Genomic DNA, 15,699 nt, shown 5'->3' with positions numbered 1-15,699 from the left:
GCCAGCCAACGCGTACAGAGCTTTCTGTTATGATGCCTGAGCACAAATACAATTCACTGATCATTTATTGTTGCATTGCATTTGCTGTAAAAAAAAAATCTTTTTATGACAACAGTATGTACATAGTGTTTTTGGGCGGAGTCTGTTTAAAAGATAGAGGCAAGGTGCACTCGATTTCGTTTACCAGTCTATTGCGTCTGATATTTCCACGGAGCCGCTGGAAAGACTCGAGAGGGGTTGACCATAAAGTGATATACGTTGTCATATATTTAATAAGAATATTATAATTACATAGACATAGATAAGCGACCGTCTGGTCCACACAGCCTGAAATTTATTCTTGGCAATTATTAGTATAAGTAAGTAAGCATGCTTGCTATTACTATGGCATTAGTGTTTGACTATTATGTTGATACTGCGTTTTTAAAGACAATTTCCCAGTACCATTGTGTGTCTCTCTCATAGTTCTCTCTCCGTGTTGAGCCATGCAACGTTTACCGTCGGAATGTCTTGTAGTTTAAATCACGTGCACCCACTCTGAACAAGGTCCTAGGGCGGCCAAGTAGCGCCCCTCTCTTTGTGGTTGTAGAAAGAAGATGGCTCCCGTTCTGGAGAAGAAGCTCCTGGGCGCAGCCGGGGCAGGCGACACCATGGAGAATAACAACGAGGATGAGGAAGGACAAAACCTCTGGTAAGTTTAAGTCCTCGTTGTGTATGATGTGCTATTTTCATTAGTGGAAAGCTTTAAACTGACCTGCTCAATCTGCTTTGTCACTGCCGGCTGCTCTTCGAAAACCGGCCCGGGATGCCTTCAAAACAGCTAGTTAGCTATTAGCTATACATAGTTACATTGTTAGTTACCGTTCGGCTAGCTCTCTATCATTTCAGCATCACTAACTACTTGATTAGCGTAAATAGCTAGCAAGGCAACAATCGAATAACGGTTCACCACTTGTACAACAAATCATGAACTTACTCATCCGGCTAGCTTGCTGGCTAGCTAGCTAACACATCTAGCTAGCTATTGACTGTGTCGTTGTGGTTGTGATGTGATGTCTGGACCAAGCTTGTGTAACTCCGGGTTCAGTCCAAGATATCTAGCTTATAACAATTTTTTATTTGGTAAATGGGTGCCAATCCCCCGTGGTAATGTTATTAGTTAGCTAGCAGATAAACAATCTATCTGGCTGACCTGACAGCTGACAACTGTCAGTGTCAAGTTGATGTTGACATCTCAGCAGCCTATTTGTCTGAATAGCGTTATGTGAATTGCATTGCAACTCAGCTAACAACTACCTAAGCAATGTAGGCTAGTTGGCTATCTGTGATGTAGCTATCTTAACGAATCAGTAATCAGAACTAGCCAGTGCAAATATCATTCGTCCCTATTCAGGGTGACTAGATATCTAAGTGGCTTGTGTTGCTATTGTCTCACGCAATGTCTTATATATCGTTTTTGAGATGCAGTGCCAGACAGCGACATCATTATCTCACGTGGGCTACTATCTTGGAAATCCAAAAGACACCTGCGTTGAATAACCACTTAAATTGTCATTCCCCAGGACTTCAATTCTCAGTGAAGTTTCAACACGTTCAAGTTCTAAGTTGCCATCCGGCAAAAATATATTGGTGTTTGGTAAGTTTAAAACCAACCATAGCCTTCAGAAAGTTTGAACACATATCCCACCAGCACTAGATGGTGATAAGGAGTAGGTTAGATCTGAAGAGAGATTGCATAATTGCAGCAGACAAAGACTTGACATGAGTACAATCAATCCAAAGAGATGTTTTCAGTCAAATACTCATCCAATGATTAGGCATGGCACTAGAGTATTTTCAGTCGTACTAATCTAATGATTGTTATGAAGCTCAGTCTTTTATGCTGACAAGGTACTTGCATTTTGGTTTGGGTTGTTGTATCAAAGATAGCTAGGCCTATATCAATGTAAAATAGTTTTTAGCCATGTTTGTCTAAAATAAATGTTGTGCTTACATGTTCAGGAGAGGATGGGTCAGGAAAGACAACTATCATGGCAAAACTCCAAGGAGCGGAGCACAATAAAAAAGGGAGAGGGCTGGAGTATCTCTACTTGAGTGTCCATGATGAGGACCGAGATGGTAAGTTCAGATGGCAGTCTGGGTTATATGCTATATGTTTTTTGTAATTTGTTGAACACTGTGGTAATTCTTTCCATCTTTCTAGACCTCACACGTTGTAATGTGTGGATTCTGGACGGGGACCTGTATCACAAAGGCCTGCTCAAGTTTGCCGTGTCGGCTGATTCGCTGAGCGACAGCCTGGCAGTGTTTGTGGCGGACATGTCCCGACCCTGGACCATCATGGAGTCGCTCCAGAAGTGGGCCAGCGTGCTGCGTGATCATGTGGACAAGCTCAAGATTCCCCCGGAAGAGATGAGAGAGTTGGAGCAGAGGAGTAAGTGCTGCTGAGTCATCTACCATTTCCTTCACCCGTCAGTTGTCAAAGGCCTTCATAGGACCGCTTATCTCATATTTCTGTATCAGACAGTGGAGGTGACATTTGTGCCTATAAGTTGCTCTTAGATGCTGACCCCCCCCTGGGGAGGGGGGACTTCACTGTGGAGCCCTTTACACAGGGAAATGCATGTTGGTAGATCAGCTGACGCCGGTATGTTTTGGAATGCTGCCTGCAGCAGACTGAGCAGCATCCAGTAGAGCCATAAAGATGGATAGGTTGCATAACATTTACAGGGCTAATGCAGGCTGGCTTTTCATGGAGAAGGAAAGCACAGTGCAAAGCACAGAAACTGAAGTGTAACATTACATGTTGTCATGGAAGCTTCTAGGTCAGCAGAGAGGCCCATGATTCTCAGCTGAGTCGTGACCCAAGGCTAGCTCTGCCGACCACTGGTTCTGATGTACTGAATGCTCCGCTTAATTTTCGAAATTATTTCTCCCTTCATGAACTGGTCTTTTGTGCTCTGAAGTTAGGCCCTAGATGCTCTTAAAAGTGTAGCCTAAGGGAGATCTATGGAGCAGGCTTGTTTTGTAAAGGTTGCTTTGCTTAGAAAAGCCTATGCCCTGCAGATTGACGTTGTTTGGTTTGGAAATCAGACCTATGCTTGGATGTGGGAATTAATCACTTCACTTTCTTTTTGTTAGAAAGATGGGGTTCACTCTTGTTTTTGTCCTCTTATCCATTGTTGGCCTCTATGATTATTCTGAACGTCTAACACTAATGGAGAACCACAAACTGAACATTGTAATGTGTGAAGGAGGAAGGGGAAGTAAATTGAAGATGCTTCAGCACATTGCTTAGTAATCAATAATACAACAAAGAGATACAGTAACAACTGTACCTAATCATGGAGAGGTAGTCTAGTTTGAATAGGCCTAATCTATTTGCTTGGACTCCGCAGAGGCTCTGTGATTTACTTGAACTATTGTTAATGACAATTTTGACACATGATATGACATAGCTCCACATAATGAGGAAAGCTGTTGCAGTCACAGATATTAAAACCCAAGAGTTGTGTTTTGCAAGTAAATAACTTGACTTTGTCCAAGAGTGTTTGTTGGTAATCCTAGTTATAACTTGTTGATCTCCTACAGTAAGTCACACTGACCCACTCCTCTCCCAGGGCTTCCCAGCTCATTTGTTAAATACACAGTCCATCCGCAGCTTTCCAATTTAACAGGGAGGCATGTCATCCAGACAACACTCATCTTTCAAAATGTCAGTAATGACATCATTACTGCACATGGCGGACTAGTGAGACACAACTGGAGGGGGGGGCCCTGCTTCCAGGCCGGTGTTACAGCAGTGTTGCATCATGGTTCCTTCTGACAGAGAGTCCAGCGTATAAGCAGGGAAGGGATATGGAGTAGGCAGGATGTTCTGGCTCCGTCTGAAACTGGGACAGCTCGATCGCTGGCAATCTCTCCAAGTCAAAATGCAGGATCAGCCCTAGCTGTGTCACCCACAGCAATGACACAGATGAGCAGATTTCTATTAATGTCTCTTGTTGTTTCCACACAACAGTGGGAATAATGTCTGTGTCTGTGGTTAATTGTCTATTATGGACATATGATTTGGCTATTTATCAGAATCATTGGGGCAACAAAGAGCTGAATGTTAGAGGTGCACTGATGCAGTGTTTTTGTAAACTGAGGCCTATTTTTTCTTGAATCGGCTGATTGAGTATTGGCAATGCTACCTCCTTTTTCAACAAAACATTATGTAGCCTATTAAACAAAACAATGTTCTTTTAAAAAAAAGTTAGAGTTAGGATTAGGGTTATTTCTCTACAAAATGCCTTCTACCATTTTCAACCGGCCAGATACCAAGTACCACAGATACTATTGGTATGCCTCCACTGAATGTTTGGCTACTATGTGTAGGCTGTGTGCATGCATGCTCATTTTTATGACGACAGTTATGTCAGTTTGGAAGTACAACATTTAGGCCTGTACAACATTAAGTGCTGTTTAAGCAAAATCTTTATAAGGTGCAAAATCATATTGATATACTTCAATTTGTAGAGGTATAGAGTAGTGCTGGTACACTGCAACACTATTTGACCTCGCCTTGGTTTGTAGAACAGTTAAGTGGGCAAGCACTTGGAGCAATGGATAGATATTCCAGCCCATGATTGAAGCAGTGGCTGCATAAGAAGGAAAGTGGAAGTCTAATCGTAAAGATGACTTTTAGAATGGTGACCAAACTGACTGCTGTCCTTTAGACAGGCACTTAATGCCACCCCAACAAAACAAAAAATCTAGTTGAATTCCATGTATATTGAATAAAACCATAGGATTAACTTTTATCACCAATTATTTTAAGCTTTTGGAGACAATGTTAATATGCCTAATTTCATAGAGCACCGAGGCTTTTGAACATGGGGAGCTCATTTGTAGACTGAAACTTCAAACTCACATTATGTTGCTGGATGCAAACCAAAATGTAATGTTACATTGTTTAAAAGAAAAAGGCAGTAGCCATACTCCTCCCGGACAATCCTCAATGCTTTCTCTCTGTTAGTTGTAACTGTTCCACACGGGCTCAGCCTGCCCCCTGTAGCTTTAACCGGCCCTGATCAGAGCCTGAAAAAGCAGTCTGATCCCTGCAGGCAATCAGATGAAGCTTACATCAGAGGATCCTTCATGATCGGGTGCTGTTCGGAAGGAAAGTAATGGACTGAGCACCACTGACTCTCTGGGTCATCCACATTCCTGAGGTTCCTGAGGAAGTTCCTTTCCCGTCTCCCACTACTCATCCAGCCTCTGTGTGATACAGGGAACAGCTGTTGTTGGGAAAAATCCATCCCTTGGTTGCTGGAGTTTTTTTAATTTGACATGTTTGGCCATTTTAATATCTTGAAACACTATGACATTTCTTGTGACCACTACGCTCAGAACAGGTGTGTCGACCGAAATGTAAAAGAACTCCAAAATTGTGTAGCTGGTCCGCACTTTTTTTTTAAAGGTTTTTTTTAAGATTTAAGGTTTCTTTTAATATTTATTTCATTCAGGGAAAGAGGACAGACACAGTGTTTTGGCCTAAGCCTAGAGAAGGCAGGAGCTCCTGTCAGATCAGCTCACATCTCTACAGGTCTGGGAAAGAGAGATTGTGAAAGGCTGGGGGGTTATCGGCTGGTAGTCCCATTTTGCATACAAGCTGGTAGAATCTCAACAACATTAATTAATTGGCTTAGAAATATTTTTATTACATTCTGTAGACTTACATATTGATCATCCATACCCCACACTGTAAAAAATCAATCTGTAAAATAACTGCACAATGCTTGGCAGCAGAGTTTCCAGCAGATTGCAGTAAAATTATGGTACAATACCATAAATGCAATTACATGGAAAACCTGTAAATATAAAGTAATGTTCAGTACTTTAATAATTCCTGTTCATTTGCTTCAAATAGACAGCATAAACATTCAAGTAATGGAAGATTCTATGGAATTTCACAGAAATTACAAATCATTGTGTAGCCTACACATGTTCAGTCTTAATATGGTTATTATAATTCCCTACTGGGAAGTGGTATTTGTCAGTTTTAACAGTTAAGCTGTTATGGAGTTTTAAAGATCACATTTTGATCTTGCTCCACCAATAGATGGCTTGCTAAGACAACAAGACACCTCAGATCTATGACCATGTGCAGCAATTTTAAGGATTAAAAAATTGGAGGGCCCCACCTATAGACTTGCACACACTTCACAGATCATGCATTAACATGAGCACAGACGTAACAGTCAGAATCAAACAAAAACCAACATCACAGGTTATTGGTTAGTGAGATAATGCAACACTAAGAACAGAAATTCACCATTACCCGCAATCCTCTTGCAACAGGAGGGAGCACTGTAGTTTTGCTATGTTTTCCATGTGAAACTAACTTTGTGACTTTTTAAACAGGTTGAATTGCCTTAAAATAACAGCAAATGTCATTAATTTGTTATTATTGATTATTGTCGTTTATTTGATGGGAATGTTTTAAATAAAGGTTTATCTCTGTACTTTCATTGCCATTTTCTTATTATTTCGGAAAACTTAAACATGTAAAATAATACTGTAAATTGTTGTCAAATTAAGTTGAGTTTAGGCTTTGAAATGTTCACCATAATGCTTACACTCATCCAGGATGGTACCGAGGTGGTAGGGCCAGGTTGTTTAGGAATTCCGAATCTGTCCGTTTTGCTTGAGCTGATCCTACCATCACCTGTCTGTCCCACAGTGGTGAAGGCCTTCCAGGAGTACACAGAGCCAGAGGAGGCTGTCCCATCTTCTCCCCAGAGACGGGCTCCCACAGCAGGGGGCGATGATGAGGACGTGGTGCTACCGCTGGGGGACAACGTACTCACACACAACCTGGGCATTCCAGTGCTAATAGTTTGCACAAAGGTAAGTGACACCTTCTGAGTAGGCCTATAGGTACAGAAAGAAATACTGTTAAACATCTATCAAAAAGAGCTACCAAAAAAGTGTCAAGTGAAGTACCAGAAGTTTCTAGCAGCCCTAGACTGAATATAAGATGGGCCCACAGCTGGTAGTCTACACTGGGTGGTCTATTTTCATGTTTGGTGCCTGATCATCCACAGTCTTGAGTTTTCAGTTTTTCGCCTTGCCTGTGAGGCAGAGTCCTCCTTCCATGAAAGGTTGTCATTATGCAGTGTCCAAGGGCCCTCTAGGAAATGGCTGCTGCAAAAGAGCACAATGTTACCATCATCAGTACTTCACATGCTCATCGTGACGAGGACTGAGGTGAATGTGCTCTATTCACTGCACATTGTTGTTCTTATCTCTTCCTTGAGGGTGGGAAGGGCTGTTTTACTTCAAGGGGATCTTAGTCTGGGAAATGCGTTTCCCGACAAGTTTAACCCTCAAACCAGCATGACTACTTGTAACTGAATCAACAAGTCTGTCTCCAGAGAATGTCTTAGCAACGTGGAACTAGCAAGTGAGTTGTGTGATTGAATGTGCAGCATTTATTTATTTATTTTTATTATTAGTATTTTTATAAATTTACACAAAACCTAGCATATTGTTCAGTTAGCCAGCCATTGTTCAGTGACACTGGTGCCAAAAGGGACAGTGGAAAAGCCCCAATTGTGGCTAACAACACCTGATGCATAAATAGAGCCTTGATATTATTACGGATGCCATTCTGCATGCTAGTAAGTGACGCATACAAAGGTTTGTGATGTTTTTTTAAAAGATAATTTAACCTTTAAATTCAGTACCACCTGCCTGGCTGTCATTGTAAATAGGGATTTGTTCTTGTTAAGTCAAATTCAAGATGAATTGAACATTGGCTGACATCACCAAATTCCAGTGCTTTGAAAGTTTATGCTAAGTCCCACTGAATGAGGCACTAGGATATTTATATTTGATGACGGGCTCCTGCATATTTAACCAGTTGCCACTGTGTTTGCAACAGCCATTTTTTATTTCAGGAAGTGGCTTGCTGGCGTTCCCTGAGTCATACTCAGCTAGCCTTTGTTGTTGTCAAGGTTCCCATCTAGTGGATGCTGTTTGGAAGTGTCTCTGTGTTTGTGTGACAGGGTGGGGCCGGCTGTTTTACTGCTGCTTTATTGAGGCGGGAGAGAGGAGGGAGGGAGAGGTAGAAAGGGTAGCAAACAAGCAGCAGGAAGGGGAGGGTAAGAGGAAGTGAGGGAAGATTGGGGGCTGAGACAGACCTATGTTGTGTCCCAATTCTATACACTTCCTGAAGTGTGGTCTTCCCTGTTTGGGCGACTATCACATGGTGGATCCATCCTTGCAAACATTGTATGCTTTAAAATGAAATCCATCTGAGCGAACGGAAAAAAGTAGGTCATTACGACATAGCAGGAGAGAAGTAGAGCAAAGTTAGCTTTAGCCAATGCTAATCATTCTTCTCTGCATTCTTGTTTCAGCTGTAATAACCCCCCCCTCTTTCTCGCTCTCTGTGCAGTGTGACGCAGTCAGTGTCTTAGAGAAGGAGCATGACTACAGAGAGGAGCACTTGGACTTCATCCAGTCCCACATCCGACGATTCTGCTTACAGTGTATCCTTTCAGCTGAAACATCCGTCCCCCTGTCTCCTATCCTTTCCAAACACTCATCCCTGTGTCCTGTCCTTTCTACTGAAACGCTCATCCCCCTGTCTCTTATCTTTCCCTGAAACATTCATCCCCATGTCTCTCCATGTCACTTAATGTTCCTCAACCTAGTCTGACAGATGGAGCTGCCTTGATTTACACCTCTGCCAAAGAGGAGAAGAACCTGGACCTCCTCTATAAATACATAGTGCACAAAATATATGACTTCCAGTTCACCACGCCTGCCTTAGTGGTGGAGAAGGATGCTGTTTTCATGTATGTTTTTACTCTGATTTCCTTAGAATTTAATTTATATAGCAATGTAGTAGGAAATTAAGGGTACTGGTCATTGGCCGAATATCAAACAACTTTTCTTTCCTTAGTCCATCTGGGTGGGACAATGAGAAGAAGATTGGGATTTTGCATGAAAATTTCTCAACAGTGAGACCTGAAGACCCTTTCGAGGACTTCATTATGAAACCTCCAGTACGGAAGGTAGGATAAGAGCCTCTTGTGAAACTTGACTCAAAGTTTTGATATTTAATCTAAGTTTAAGTCATTTTTATATTCAGACATTTAATCTCTCTTTACCCCACTTTTCCCATGGTCTCTCTCTTTCTCTCTCTATAGCTGGTTCATGATAAGGAAGTAAATGCAGAGGACGAGCAGGTGTTCCTGATGAAGCAACAGGTACAGCCATTTGTTTATATTCTAGAAAATGCAGTCAAGGATGCCTGTTATGTTTGCCATTCCAATATGTTTTCCTCACTTCTAAAGATGGGCAATGAGTAGAACAAATTCCTGGTTTTGTTCAAAGCTATAATTGTGGACAGTGGAGCCCATTCCATTTTATTAGCCCTGCCCAGGCATCAAAGCCTATTTCCTCCTCTGCACACCCACACACCCACACACCCACACACCCACACACCCACACACCCACACACCCACACACCCACACACCCACACACCCACACAGGCAAATCAGAAATCACAAAACTCCCAGAGCTTTAGTTGGGCGAAAGAGGCTTGTTTCTGCAAGATTTCACATGGTTGCCTCAGGGTGAAGAGCATGTCCTTCTCACCCTGCACATTAGTCCCTCTTAGCATCAGTCCCTCTTTAGTTCATACTCCTAGTATCCATCCATGTTTTTTCTATTAATCCTAGGAGTAGACTCTGCTGCAAGAAAGTATATCAAGGAATTTGAAAGGGTTTGAACATCTTAAAATAGAAATTCAAGCTCACATTCACTGGTATGATTCAAATGTTGTCTGGCAAGAAGAGAAGTGCACTAGACCCAGTGTTCCTGGAATAGTAAGTGTGAATGAAAATTAATATATTGACCTATGAAATGTCTTTTCTTATTTTCTTTTCCCAAGTCTTTGTTGGCCAAGCAGCCGGCCACACCAACAAGAGGAACAACAGTAAGTGTGATAACATCCATCACACCTTTTCTTTCTTCTTATGCCTCTGTCCTGACCACACCTTATTGGCCAATGATGACAATCTCACCAATAGTTGCTAGAGTTGCCTACTATAACATGTAAGCTTTTCATTAGGCAAACATAACAGTCTGTCTCCTCTCTATACATGTGGGTGTATGCACGTGCAAGCATGTACCATGTGTTGGTACTTATGTCTCTCTCTCTGATTTTTAGGAGTCTCCTGGACGGACTGCCTCTGGCTCTCCTCGGCCCACGGGCCGCACAGGCCCAACCAACGTGGCCAGTGTCTCACCAATGACATCAGTCAAGAAACCTGACCCCAACATGAAAGGTAAAAATGTGAATGCCCACCCTTTTATCTCAACCTGGGTTTGTATGTGACTCCAGAGAACCATGGAAAATCATGTATAGAAACATGTATGAGCTCTTATGTAACATGTATGAGCTGATACGCTTTTACTGGCTCTTATGTAACACTGCCCTCCAGGTGGATATGAAGATAATTCCCTGAACATACGGATATGTGAACAACGTAATGATAATAAACAACAATACATAATTCCCTAAACCATACATGAGAACTGGTTGTAATTTTATTATGGATGTCAGATGTTTAAGTGCAGAACTGTGTAACTCTGCCCCCCTGAGGTAGCTATTGAAATAATTCCCCAAACAATGGATTCCTGCACGCCTCTGCTGGCCTTGCTTGTGAAGAAATATTGACATTTTCTCCATCATTAAGCTCAGTGGGAGAGGAGCCCATACCAGCAGGAATAGATATGCTTAAATTAAACCTGATTTAATTGAGACCTGCAACCACCACCCTGCGGTGGTCGAAGTTGATTGCTGTTGGCAAGGACATGTTGGGGGGGAATTGGATACACTAAAAGAAAACTTGAGATTGAATTCTGTGGTTGGGCAGTTAATCCTAAAGGAAAACACTGACGGACTGACCAGTGTATGAAATGAAATGTAGTATGCATGCTTTCCGGAAGAATGTTGTTGCTGTGTGTGCATTGATTATGTTTTTATCTTTAATGAAAGGAATAGCATGATTATACCAACAGTAACTGTTGCATTCCAGCAGTCAGGCAGGTGACATAAATCTCCTTTGCCTCTTAAGTGACACGCGTCTCTGTTTATCCCTCAGGGGCAGCAGCCAACGAGGGAGTGCTGGCCAACTTCTTCAACAGCCTGTTGAGTAAAAAGACGGGCTCCCCCGGGAGTCCAGGCAGCGGGACTGGAGCAGCAGGAGCAGGGGTGCAGGGATCAGCCAAGAAAACAGGTATGGTCAACTTCAGGCTGGACTACCCTCTTTCGGGCCTGGCCTGGCCTCCACTGTGGGTTCAGTTGCCTCTTGTTGTTGCCTTTGGGCCTTGCTTTTGTCTGGAGGTTTTACCCCATAGAGCCCGAGACAGACAGAGAGAGAGGGAGTAAAGGGAGTACTTGGCAGGTCTGAGAGAGGAGGGGAAGAGTTCCATTCCCCCCTGTGACACTGGAGGAACTGGTGCAAGGCCTGTATGCATGATAGAACCTCAGCCTATGAAATTTACTGTATCTGCTCTGGGCTGGATGTCACAACCACAAACCCACCTCTAAAACATCACATCTTGCTTTATTTCTTCTTTTTTCTTTGTTTAAAATGTTATTAACCCATCCTCCCATTTTCCCAGCATACTGACATGTCCTTGTGTAACAGCTAATAGTTGGTTTGAAACTGAACCCAAAGGATATGCATGCAAACGTGTTGAGTGTTCCATAAATGGTTCTGCATGTGCGCATCTATGGCGTCATGCTACCGAGCTCCAGCATGAGACCATGTCGCATCCAACTCCATCTGCTTGCTGGCCATAACTTTCACTTGTTTTATTATTGGCCTCACACAGAAGCTACAGGAGATTACTTTCTGTTCTCTCTGTCTTTTTCTAAGGGCAGAAGCCGGTTTTGACTGACGTCCAGGCAGAGCTGGATAGAATGACTCGCAAACCGGACGCCATGGTTTCAGCAAACAACACACCACCGACGGAGAACGAAGCGTGAACACAAAACAGCAGCATTGTCCACTGCAAATACCCTGGAAAAACAAAAAAAACATGTACACAAGCATAAAAACAAACAAATGAAATATGACCAAATTCCCAATGTGTATACCAGTCAGCAACAGACAGTGATTTCGCCAAATGAGTTTGAGATGCTATCAGATATTCTTGGTTTTTCGGTGGGATGGGGGAGAGAAAAGTGTGTGTTGGAGAGGAAGGTTGAAGACTTTGCTGTGCTTATCCTTATTTTTTTTTCTTCAATTGAAAAGGTAATTTTGCGGGGGATGTCAGGTGAAGTCATGTGTGTACACACTCCCCGAGAGCCAGCCAAAATCCCCTGGTCTGCAAGGCCCCCGGTTCGCTGGGGGAAACACCCTCGCTCACGACTGGAAAAAGTGCTGTGGCCTCTTGTTCAGCTAATCCCATGGAAGGAAAGCGGTTGCGATAAAAAACCCTAAATATATTCATTTAAAAAAAATGAAAATACTTGCAAGCGTATGTAGTATGTAAAAAAGTTAGAGATACGATACTGATGTATTTATATAAAAAAAAAAATCTTTCTTTTATTTTCTATTTTTTCTGCACCGTTTACTGATTAAACGTTTAGCTATATCTCATAACATGTTAAACTCCTCTCACGTCATGACACTAATGTGACAAATACAGCTGATAGCAACCCGTGTCTGCCTGCTGAATGGCAGGCCCAAGTAGTCATCTCTAAGGATTCTGTAAATATAAGCAAAATTGCAATTCAAGCTTTGGTTTGATTTTGTAAGGAAAAAAATACAATTCTTTTAACAAAATTATGAAGAAACGTCTTGGATAAAATGAATATGGTTGGGATTGGCAAGTGTGGAGTTTTGCAACGAGAGCGCTTCTTTTGGCTGCAGGTGTGTGTTTGGGGAGGGGGTGGGGCAGCATCTTTCCTACTATAACTCCCAAGTGCCTGGCACATTAAACTGTTTGTGTCATAGTAGAGGTGCTTGTCTATTTAAAGAGGAAATGCACTGTAGCACCAATGGTAAAAGGTTTTTTGTCCAATTCTGAAATTCAAGTAATTTATTTAGTTTTATTTTTTGTATAACAAGTCTGTGGTCTTTGCATAATGTTTCAAATGAAATTTTGCTTACTTCGGTGGCCTAGATTACATTGTTCAGTTGAGCAATAGGGAGAATGCCTTTCTTTCTTGTCTATTAATTGTAAAGGTATTTAGCTGCAGATTCTTAGAAATAGCCACAAGTTTAGAGAGTTTGTCCCCCCCCCCCCCCCCCCCCCCCCCAGATGAACACTTGTGTGGTTCGAACCACTCGCTTGTGTGGCCAAATCATATGGAAATCAATTACTATGATTTTTAATGAAATGGGTTATCCTTAAAGATAACATTTCTGTTCTTTTTCAGTTTCAAAAGTTGTTTTTTTACTCTTAGCAGGTCAGGCTAAACATTCCCGATTCTACACAATGTAGTTGTAGAGATGCGTCCCAGTAGGAAACTGCTATGTCCACAGATCTTTCGTGTGATCTTCTTCAGTGCCCATTGACAATGTTGACTTTTTGCCTTCAATGTACAGTTCACAATTTGTCATTCTGTGCACCCTGCTTTCACTCAGGGTAGATCGTAGTCAATATATCAGCCTTTGCTTGTGTTTCTTAGTAGGTTGTTAAATTGTCCTTCAACGTTCTGTCAATGTTTTTTTGTTTTTTTGTGTTCCTTTTCAACGATTTTATCCACTCTAATACTGTACCATATCAAATTATCTGTAAGATTGGTAAGGTTATTCAAGGTTTTGTGACAAATTGACCATATTCAAACCTCTCTGAAATAAGTTAGGTGGTCATTCTCAAATCTACCTAGGCCCCAACTTAGTCTATGGTTACTGACAATTAACATTAATAACATGAGAAAGAGCAGCTACTTGCCATTTAAAGCAACAGCAACAAAAGGAAACAACAGAGAATTGGAACCTGGAACCAAAGATGCAGAAATTAGTGTGTTCTGTTTGTGTACATAGTCTCTCTCCTGTGTGATTCCCAGGTGATCTCCCCAGGCTTTGCCTTGAGCACCCATCATTCCAAAGTAGATTCTGAGGTGGTCTGTGTACTTGGCCTGGCAACTCAAGTAGGGGTTTAACTCTGTGTCTTTGTATTGCTCTGTAAGGGAAAAACCACAAGGTGTGCAGAGTCTACTTTCTTTTTGCATGAACTAATCTGTTGTCAGAATAAGAGAAATGAACCGCTATGGATTTTTATTCTATCAAAATGAATCGCTTATTGTTATTATCTTCACTGGGCAGAAATGAGCATCTATGATCTTTTGCTGAACTTGAAGCACAATATTGGATAGCCAGGAGTATTCTCTTATGTTTAAATAAGCACTTTCATTTAGAGTTTGAGGCTACAGAATACATACTGTTCTTCTCTGCAAGTGTATTGTTGAATTGCTCATACTAGTGTAATACACACACACAGAATATGTAATTATTTTCTGGATTTACAGCATAATACAGATGTCCCTGGTGGTCAATTATGCTCCAGACTTTAAAATAAATCTAGACCGGGGACACGTTCTATCTTTAGGAAAAGAGGACGTTATGGATGTTTGAAGAAAATCTCCAGATTAATTATAGAAATGCTCCCTGGTTTTTCAGGTGTCCTTCCTGCCCATTTCAGTGCATCCCCTTTAGTTTCAATCTGTTAAATTTCCTGCACAAAAATGGTTTGTTGGCAAGTATTAATTTATCCAGATGATATTGGACAGCTGTCCTTAGGGTGGTAACAGTCTAGCAATTATTGAACCAGCCCTTGAATGGGCCTAGCACACAGATGTCTCTACACGTGCAACACATCTGCATAATTGAATTAATGATTAGTAGGAGAAACCTTACTATGCTGCAGAAGTCACCATGTTTGGCAAGTACAAGGAAAAGTACTCTCCTGCCACTCAAATTTGCATGTTTTTCTCAGTTGAGATTGGATATTTCCCAGATTTGATGACCAAAAGATCTTGTAACATTTTATTCAAGCTTAAGTTGGAAGTGACTGCTCTGTACATCATAATCTTAGTGATATGCCTTCAGTCCTATTAAAAGTATACATATAAGAGATTTAAAAAGCTTTTGCTTCCAGTCCTTTTATTCAGGATATGAAAACCTTTTAACCACATGGAGGGACTGTGTTTGTGTCCTGGACATATTCAGATGAGTGTGACTGTATGGCTTTAACATGAAGCAGTATGCAGCTATGTGGAATCTCGCTTTTTGTGCCGACAAAGATAAGGAAAGTGTCTGTCAGCCCTGGCTTCAATAAAACAAAGAATCCAGACTCTGGTTACCGTTTATTTGACTTTCAATTACTGTCTGCACCTCTTTGTCTCTAGTATCCTCCTCAATTCTCTGCACCAGTGTCATCAGCACCGAACATGGCCCTTTGGTGCCAAGTTCAATTGAGAATATCAAGTGATTTTCAGTCAAGGTGGAATCCTTACCCATTTACGTACCCGAGGTCCGCGCGCGTAAAATCCCACTTTCGCGTAAATCTTGCATTGATGTCAATGGTAAATTTGCGCGATGATTCGAGGATTGCACCCTCAGTGCAAAGGCTTTAACGTCACCTAGGCAATAAGAGGGGAAGTGCAGTAGTTCTCTCTC

The 15,699-nt window shown here is 41.8% G+C and overlaps 1 protein-coding gene across 2 annotated transcripts; it reads left to right on the top strand.

The window, feature by feature from the left end:
* The first annotated feature begins 550 nt into the window (after positions 1-550).
* dync1li2 (dynein, cytoplasmic 1, light intermediate chain 2) lies at positions 551-15,367 on the top strand. Of its 2 annotated transcripts, none has more exons than XM_083691287.1 (13): positions 551-691; positions 1,563-1,636; positions 2,002-2,118; positions 2,204-2,434; positions 6,728-6,894; positions 8,447-8,540; positions 8,714-8,849; positions 8,957-9,068; positions 9,204-9,263; positions 9,951-9,995; positions 10,230-10,347; positions 11,167-11,301; positions 11,952-15,367. In XM_083691287.1, exons 1-13 carry the CDS (start codon positions 597-599, stop codon positions 11,966-11,968), a joined length of 1,401 nt encoding a protein of 466 aa, XP_083547413.1. In that variant the 5' UTR covers positions 551-596; the 3' UTR covers positions 11,969-15,367. The 2 variants fall into 2 exon arrangements, with proteins under 2 accessions (XP_083547413.1, XP_083547412.1); XM_083691286.1 differs by having other exon boundaries at positions 11,947-15,367.
* Positions 15,368-15,699: the final 332 nt, after the last annotated feature.

The sequence above is a fragment of the Argentina silus genome (assembly GCF_951799395.1).
Source record: "Argentina silus genome assembly, chromosome: 2".
Classification (NCBI taxonomy): Eukaryota; Metazoa; Chordata; class Actinopteri; order Argentiniformes; family Argentinidae; genus Argentina; species Argentina silus.
The sequence above is the reverse complement of the archived record's forward strand: the minus strand, read 5'-3'. Positions and strand labels throughout refer to the sequence as shown.

Excerpts from the sequence above, each read along its gene's own strand:
- dync1li2 (XM_083691286.1), top strand. The coding sequence starts at position 597 with ATGGCTCCCGTTCTGGAGAAGAAGCTCCTGGGCGCAGCCGGGGCAGGC. Across the intron at positions 9,264-9,950 it reads TGTTCCTGATGAAGCAACAG|TCTTTGTTGGCCAAGCAGCC; the intron begins GTACAGCCATTT and ends TCTTTTCCCAAG. Across the intron at positions 9,996-10,229 it reads CACCAACAAGAGGAACAACA|GAGTCTCCTGGACGGACTGC; the intron begins GTAAGTGTGATA and ends TCTGATTTTTAG.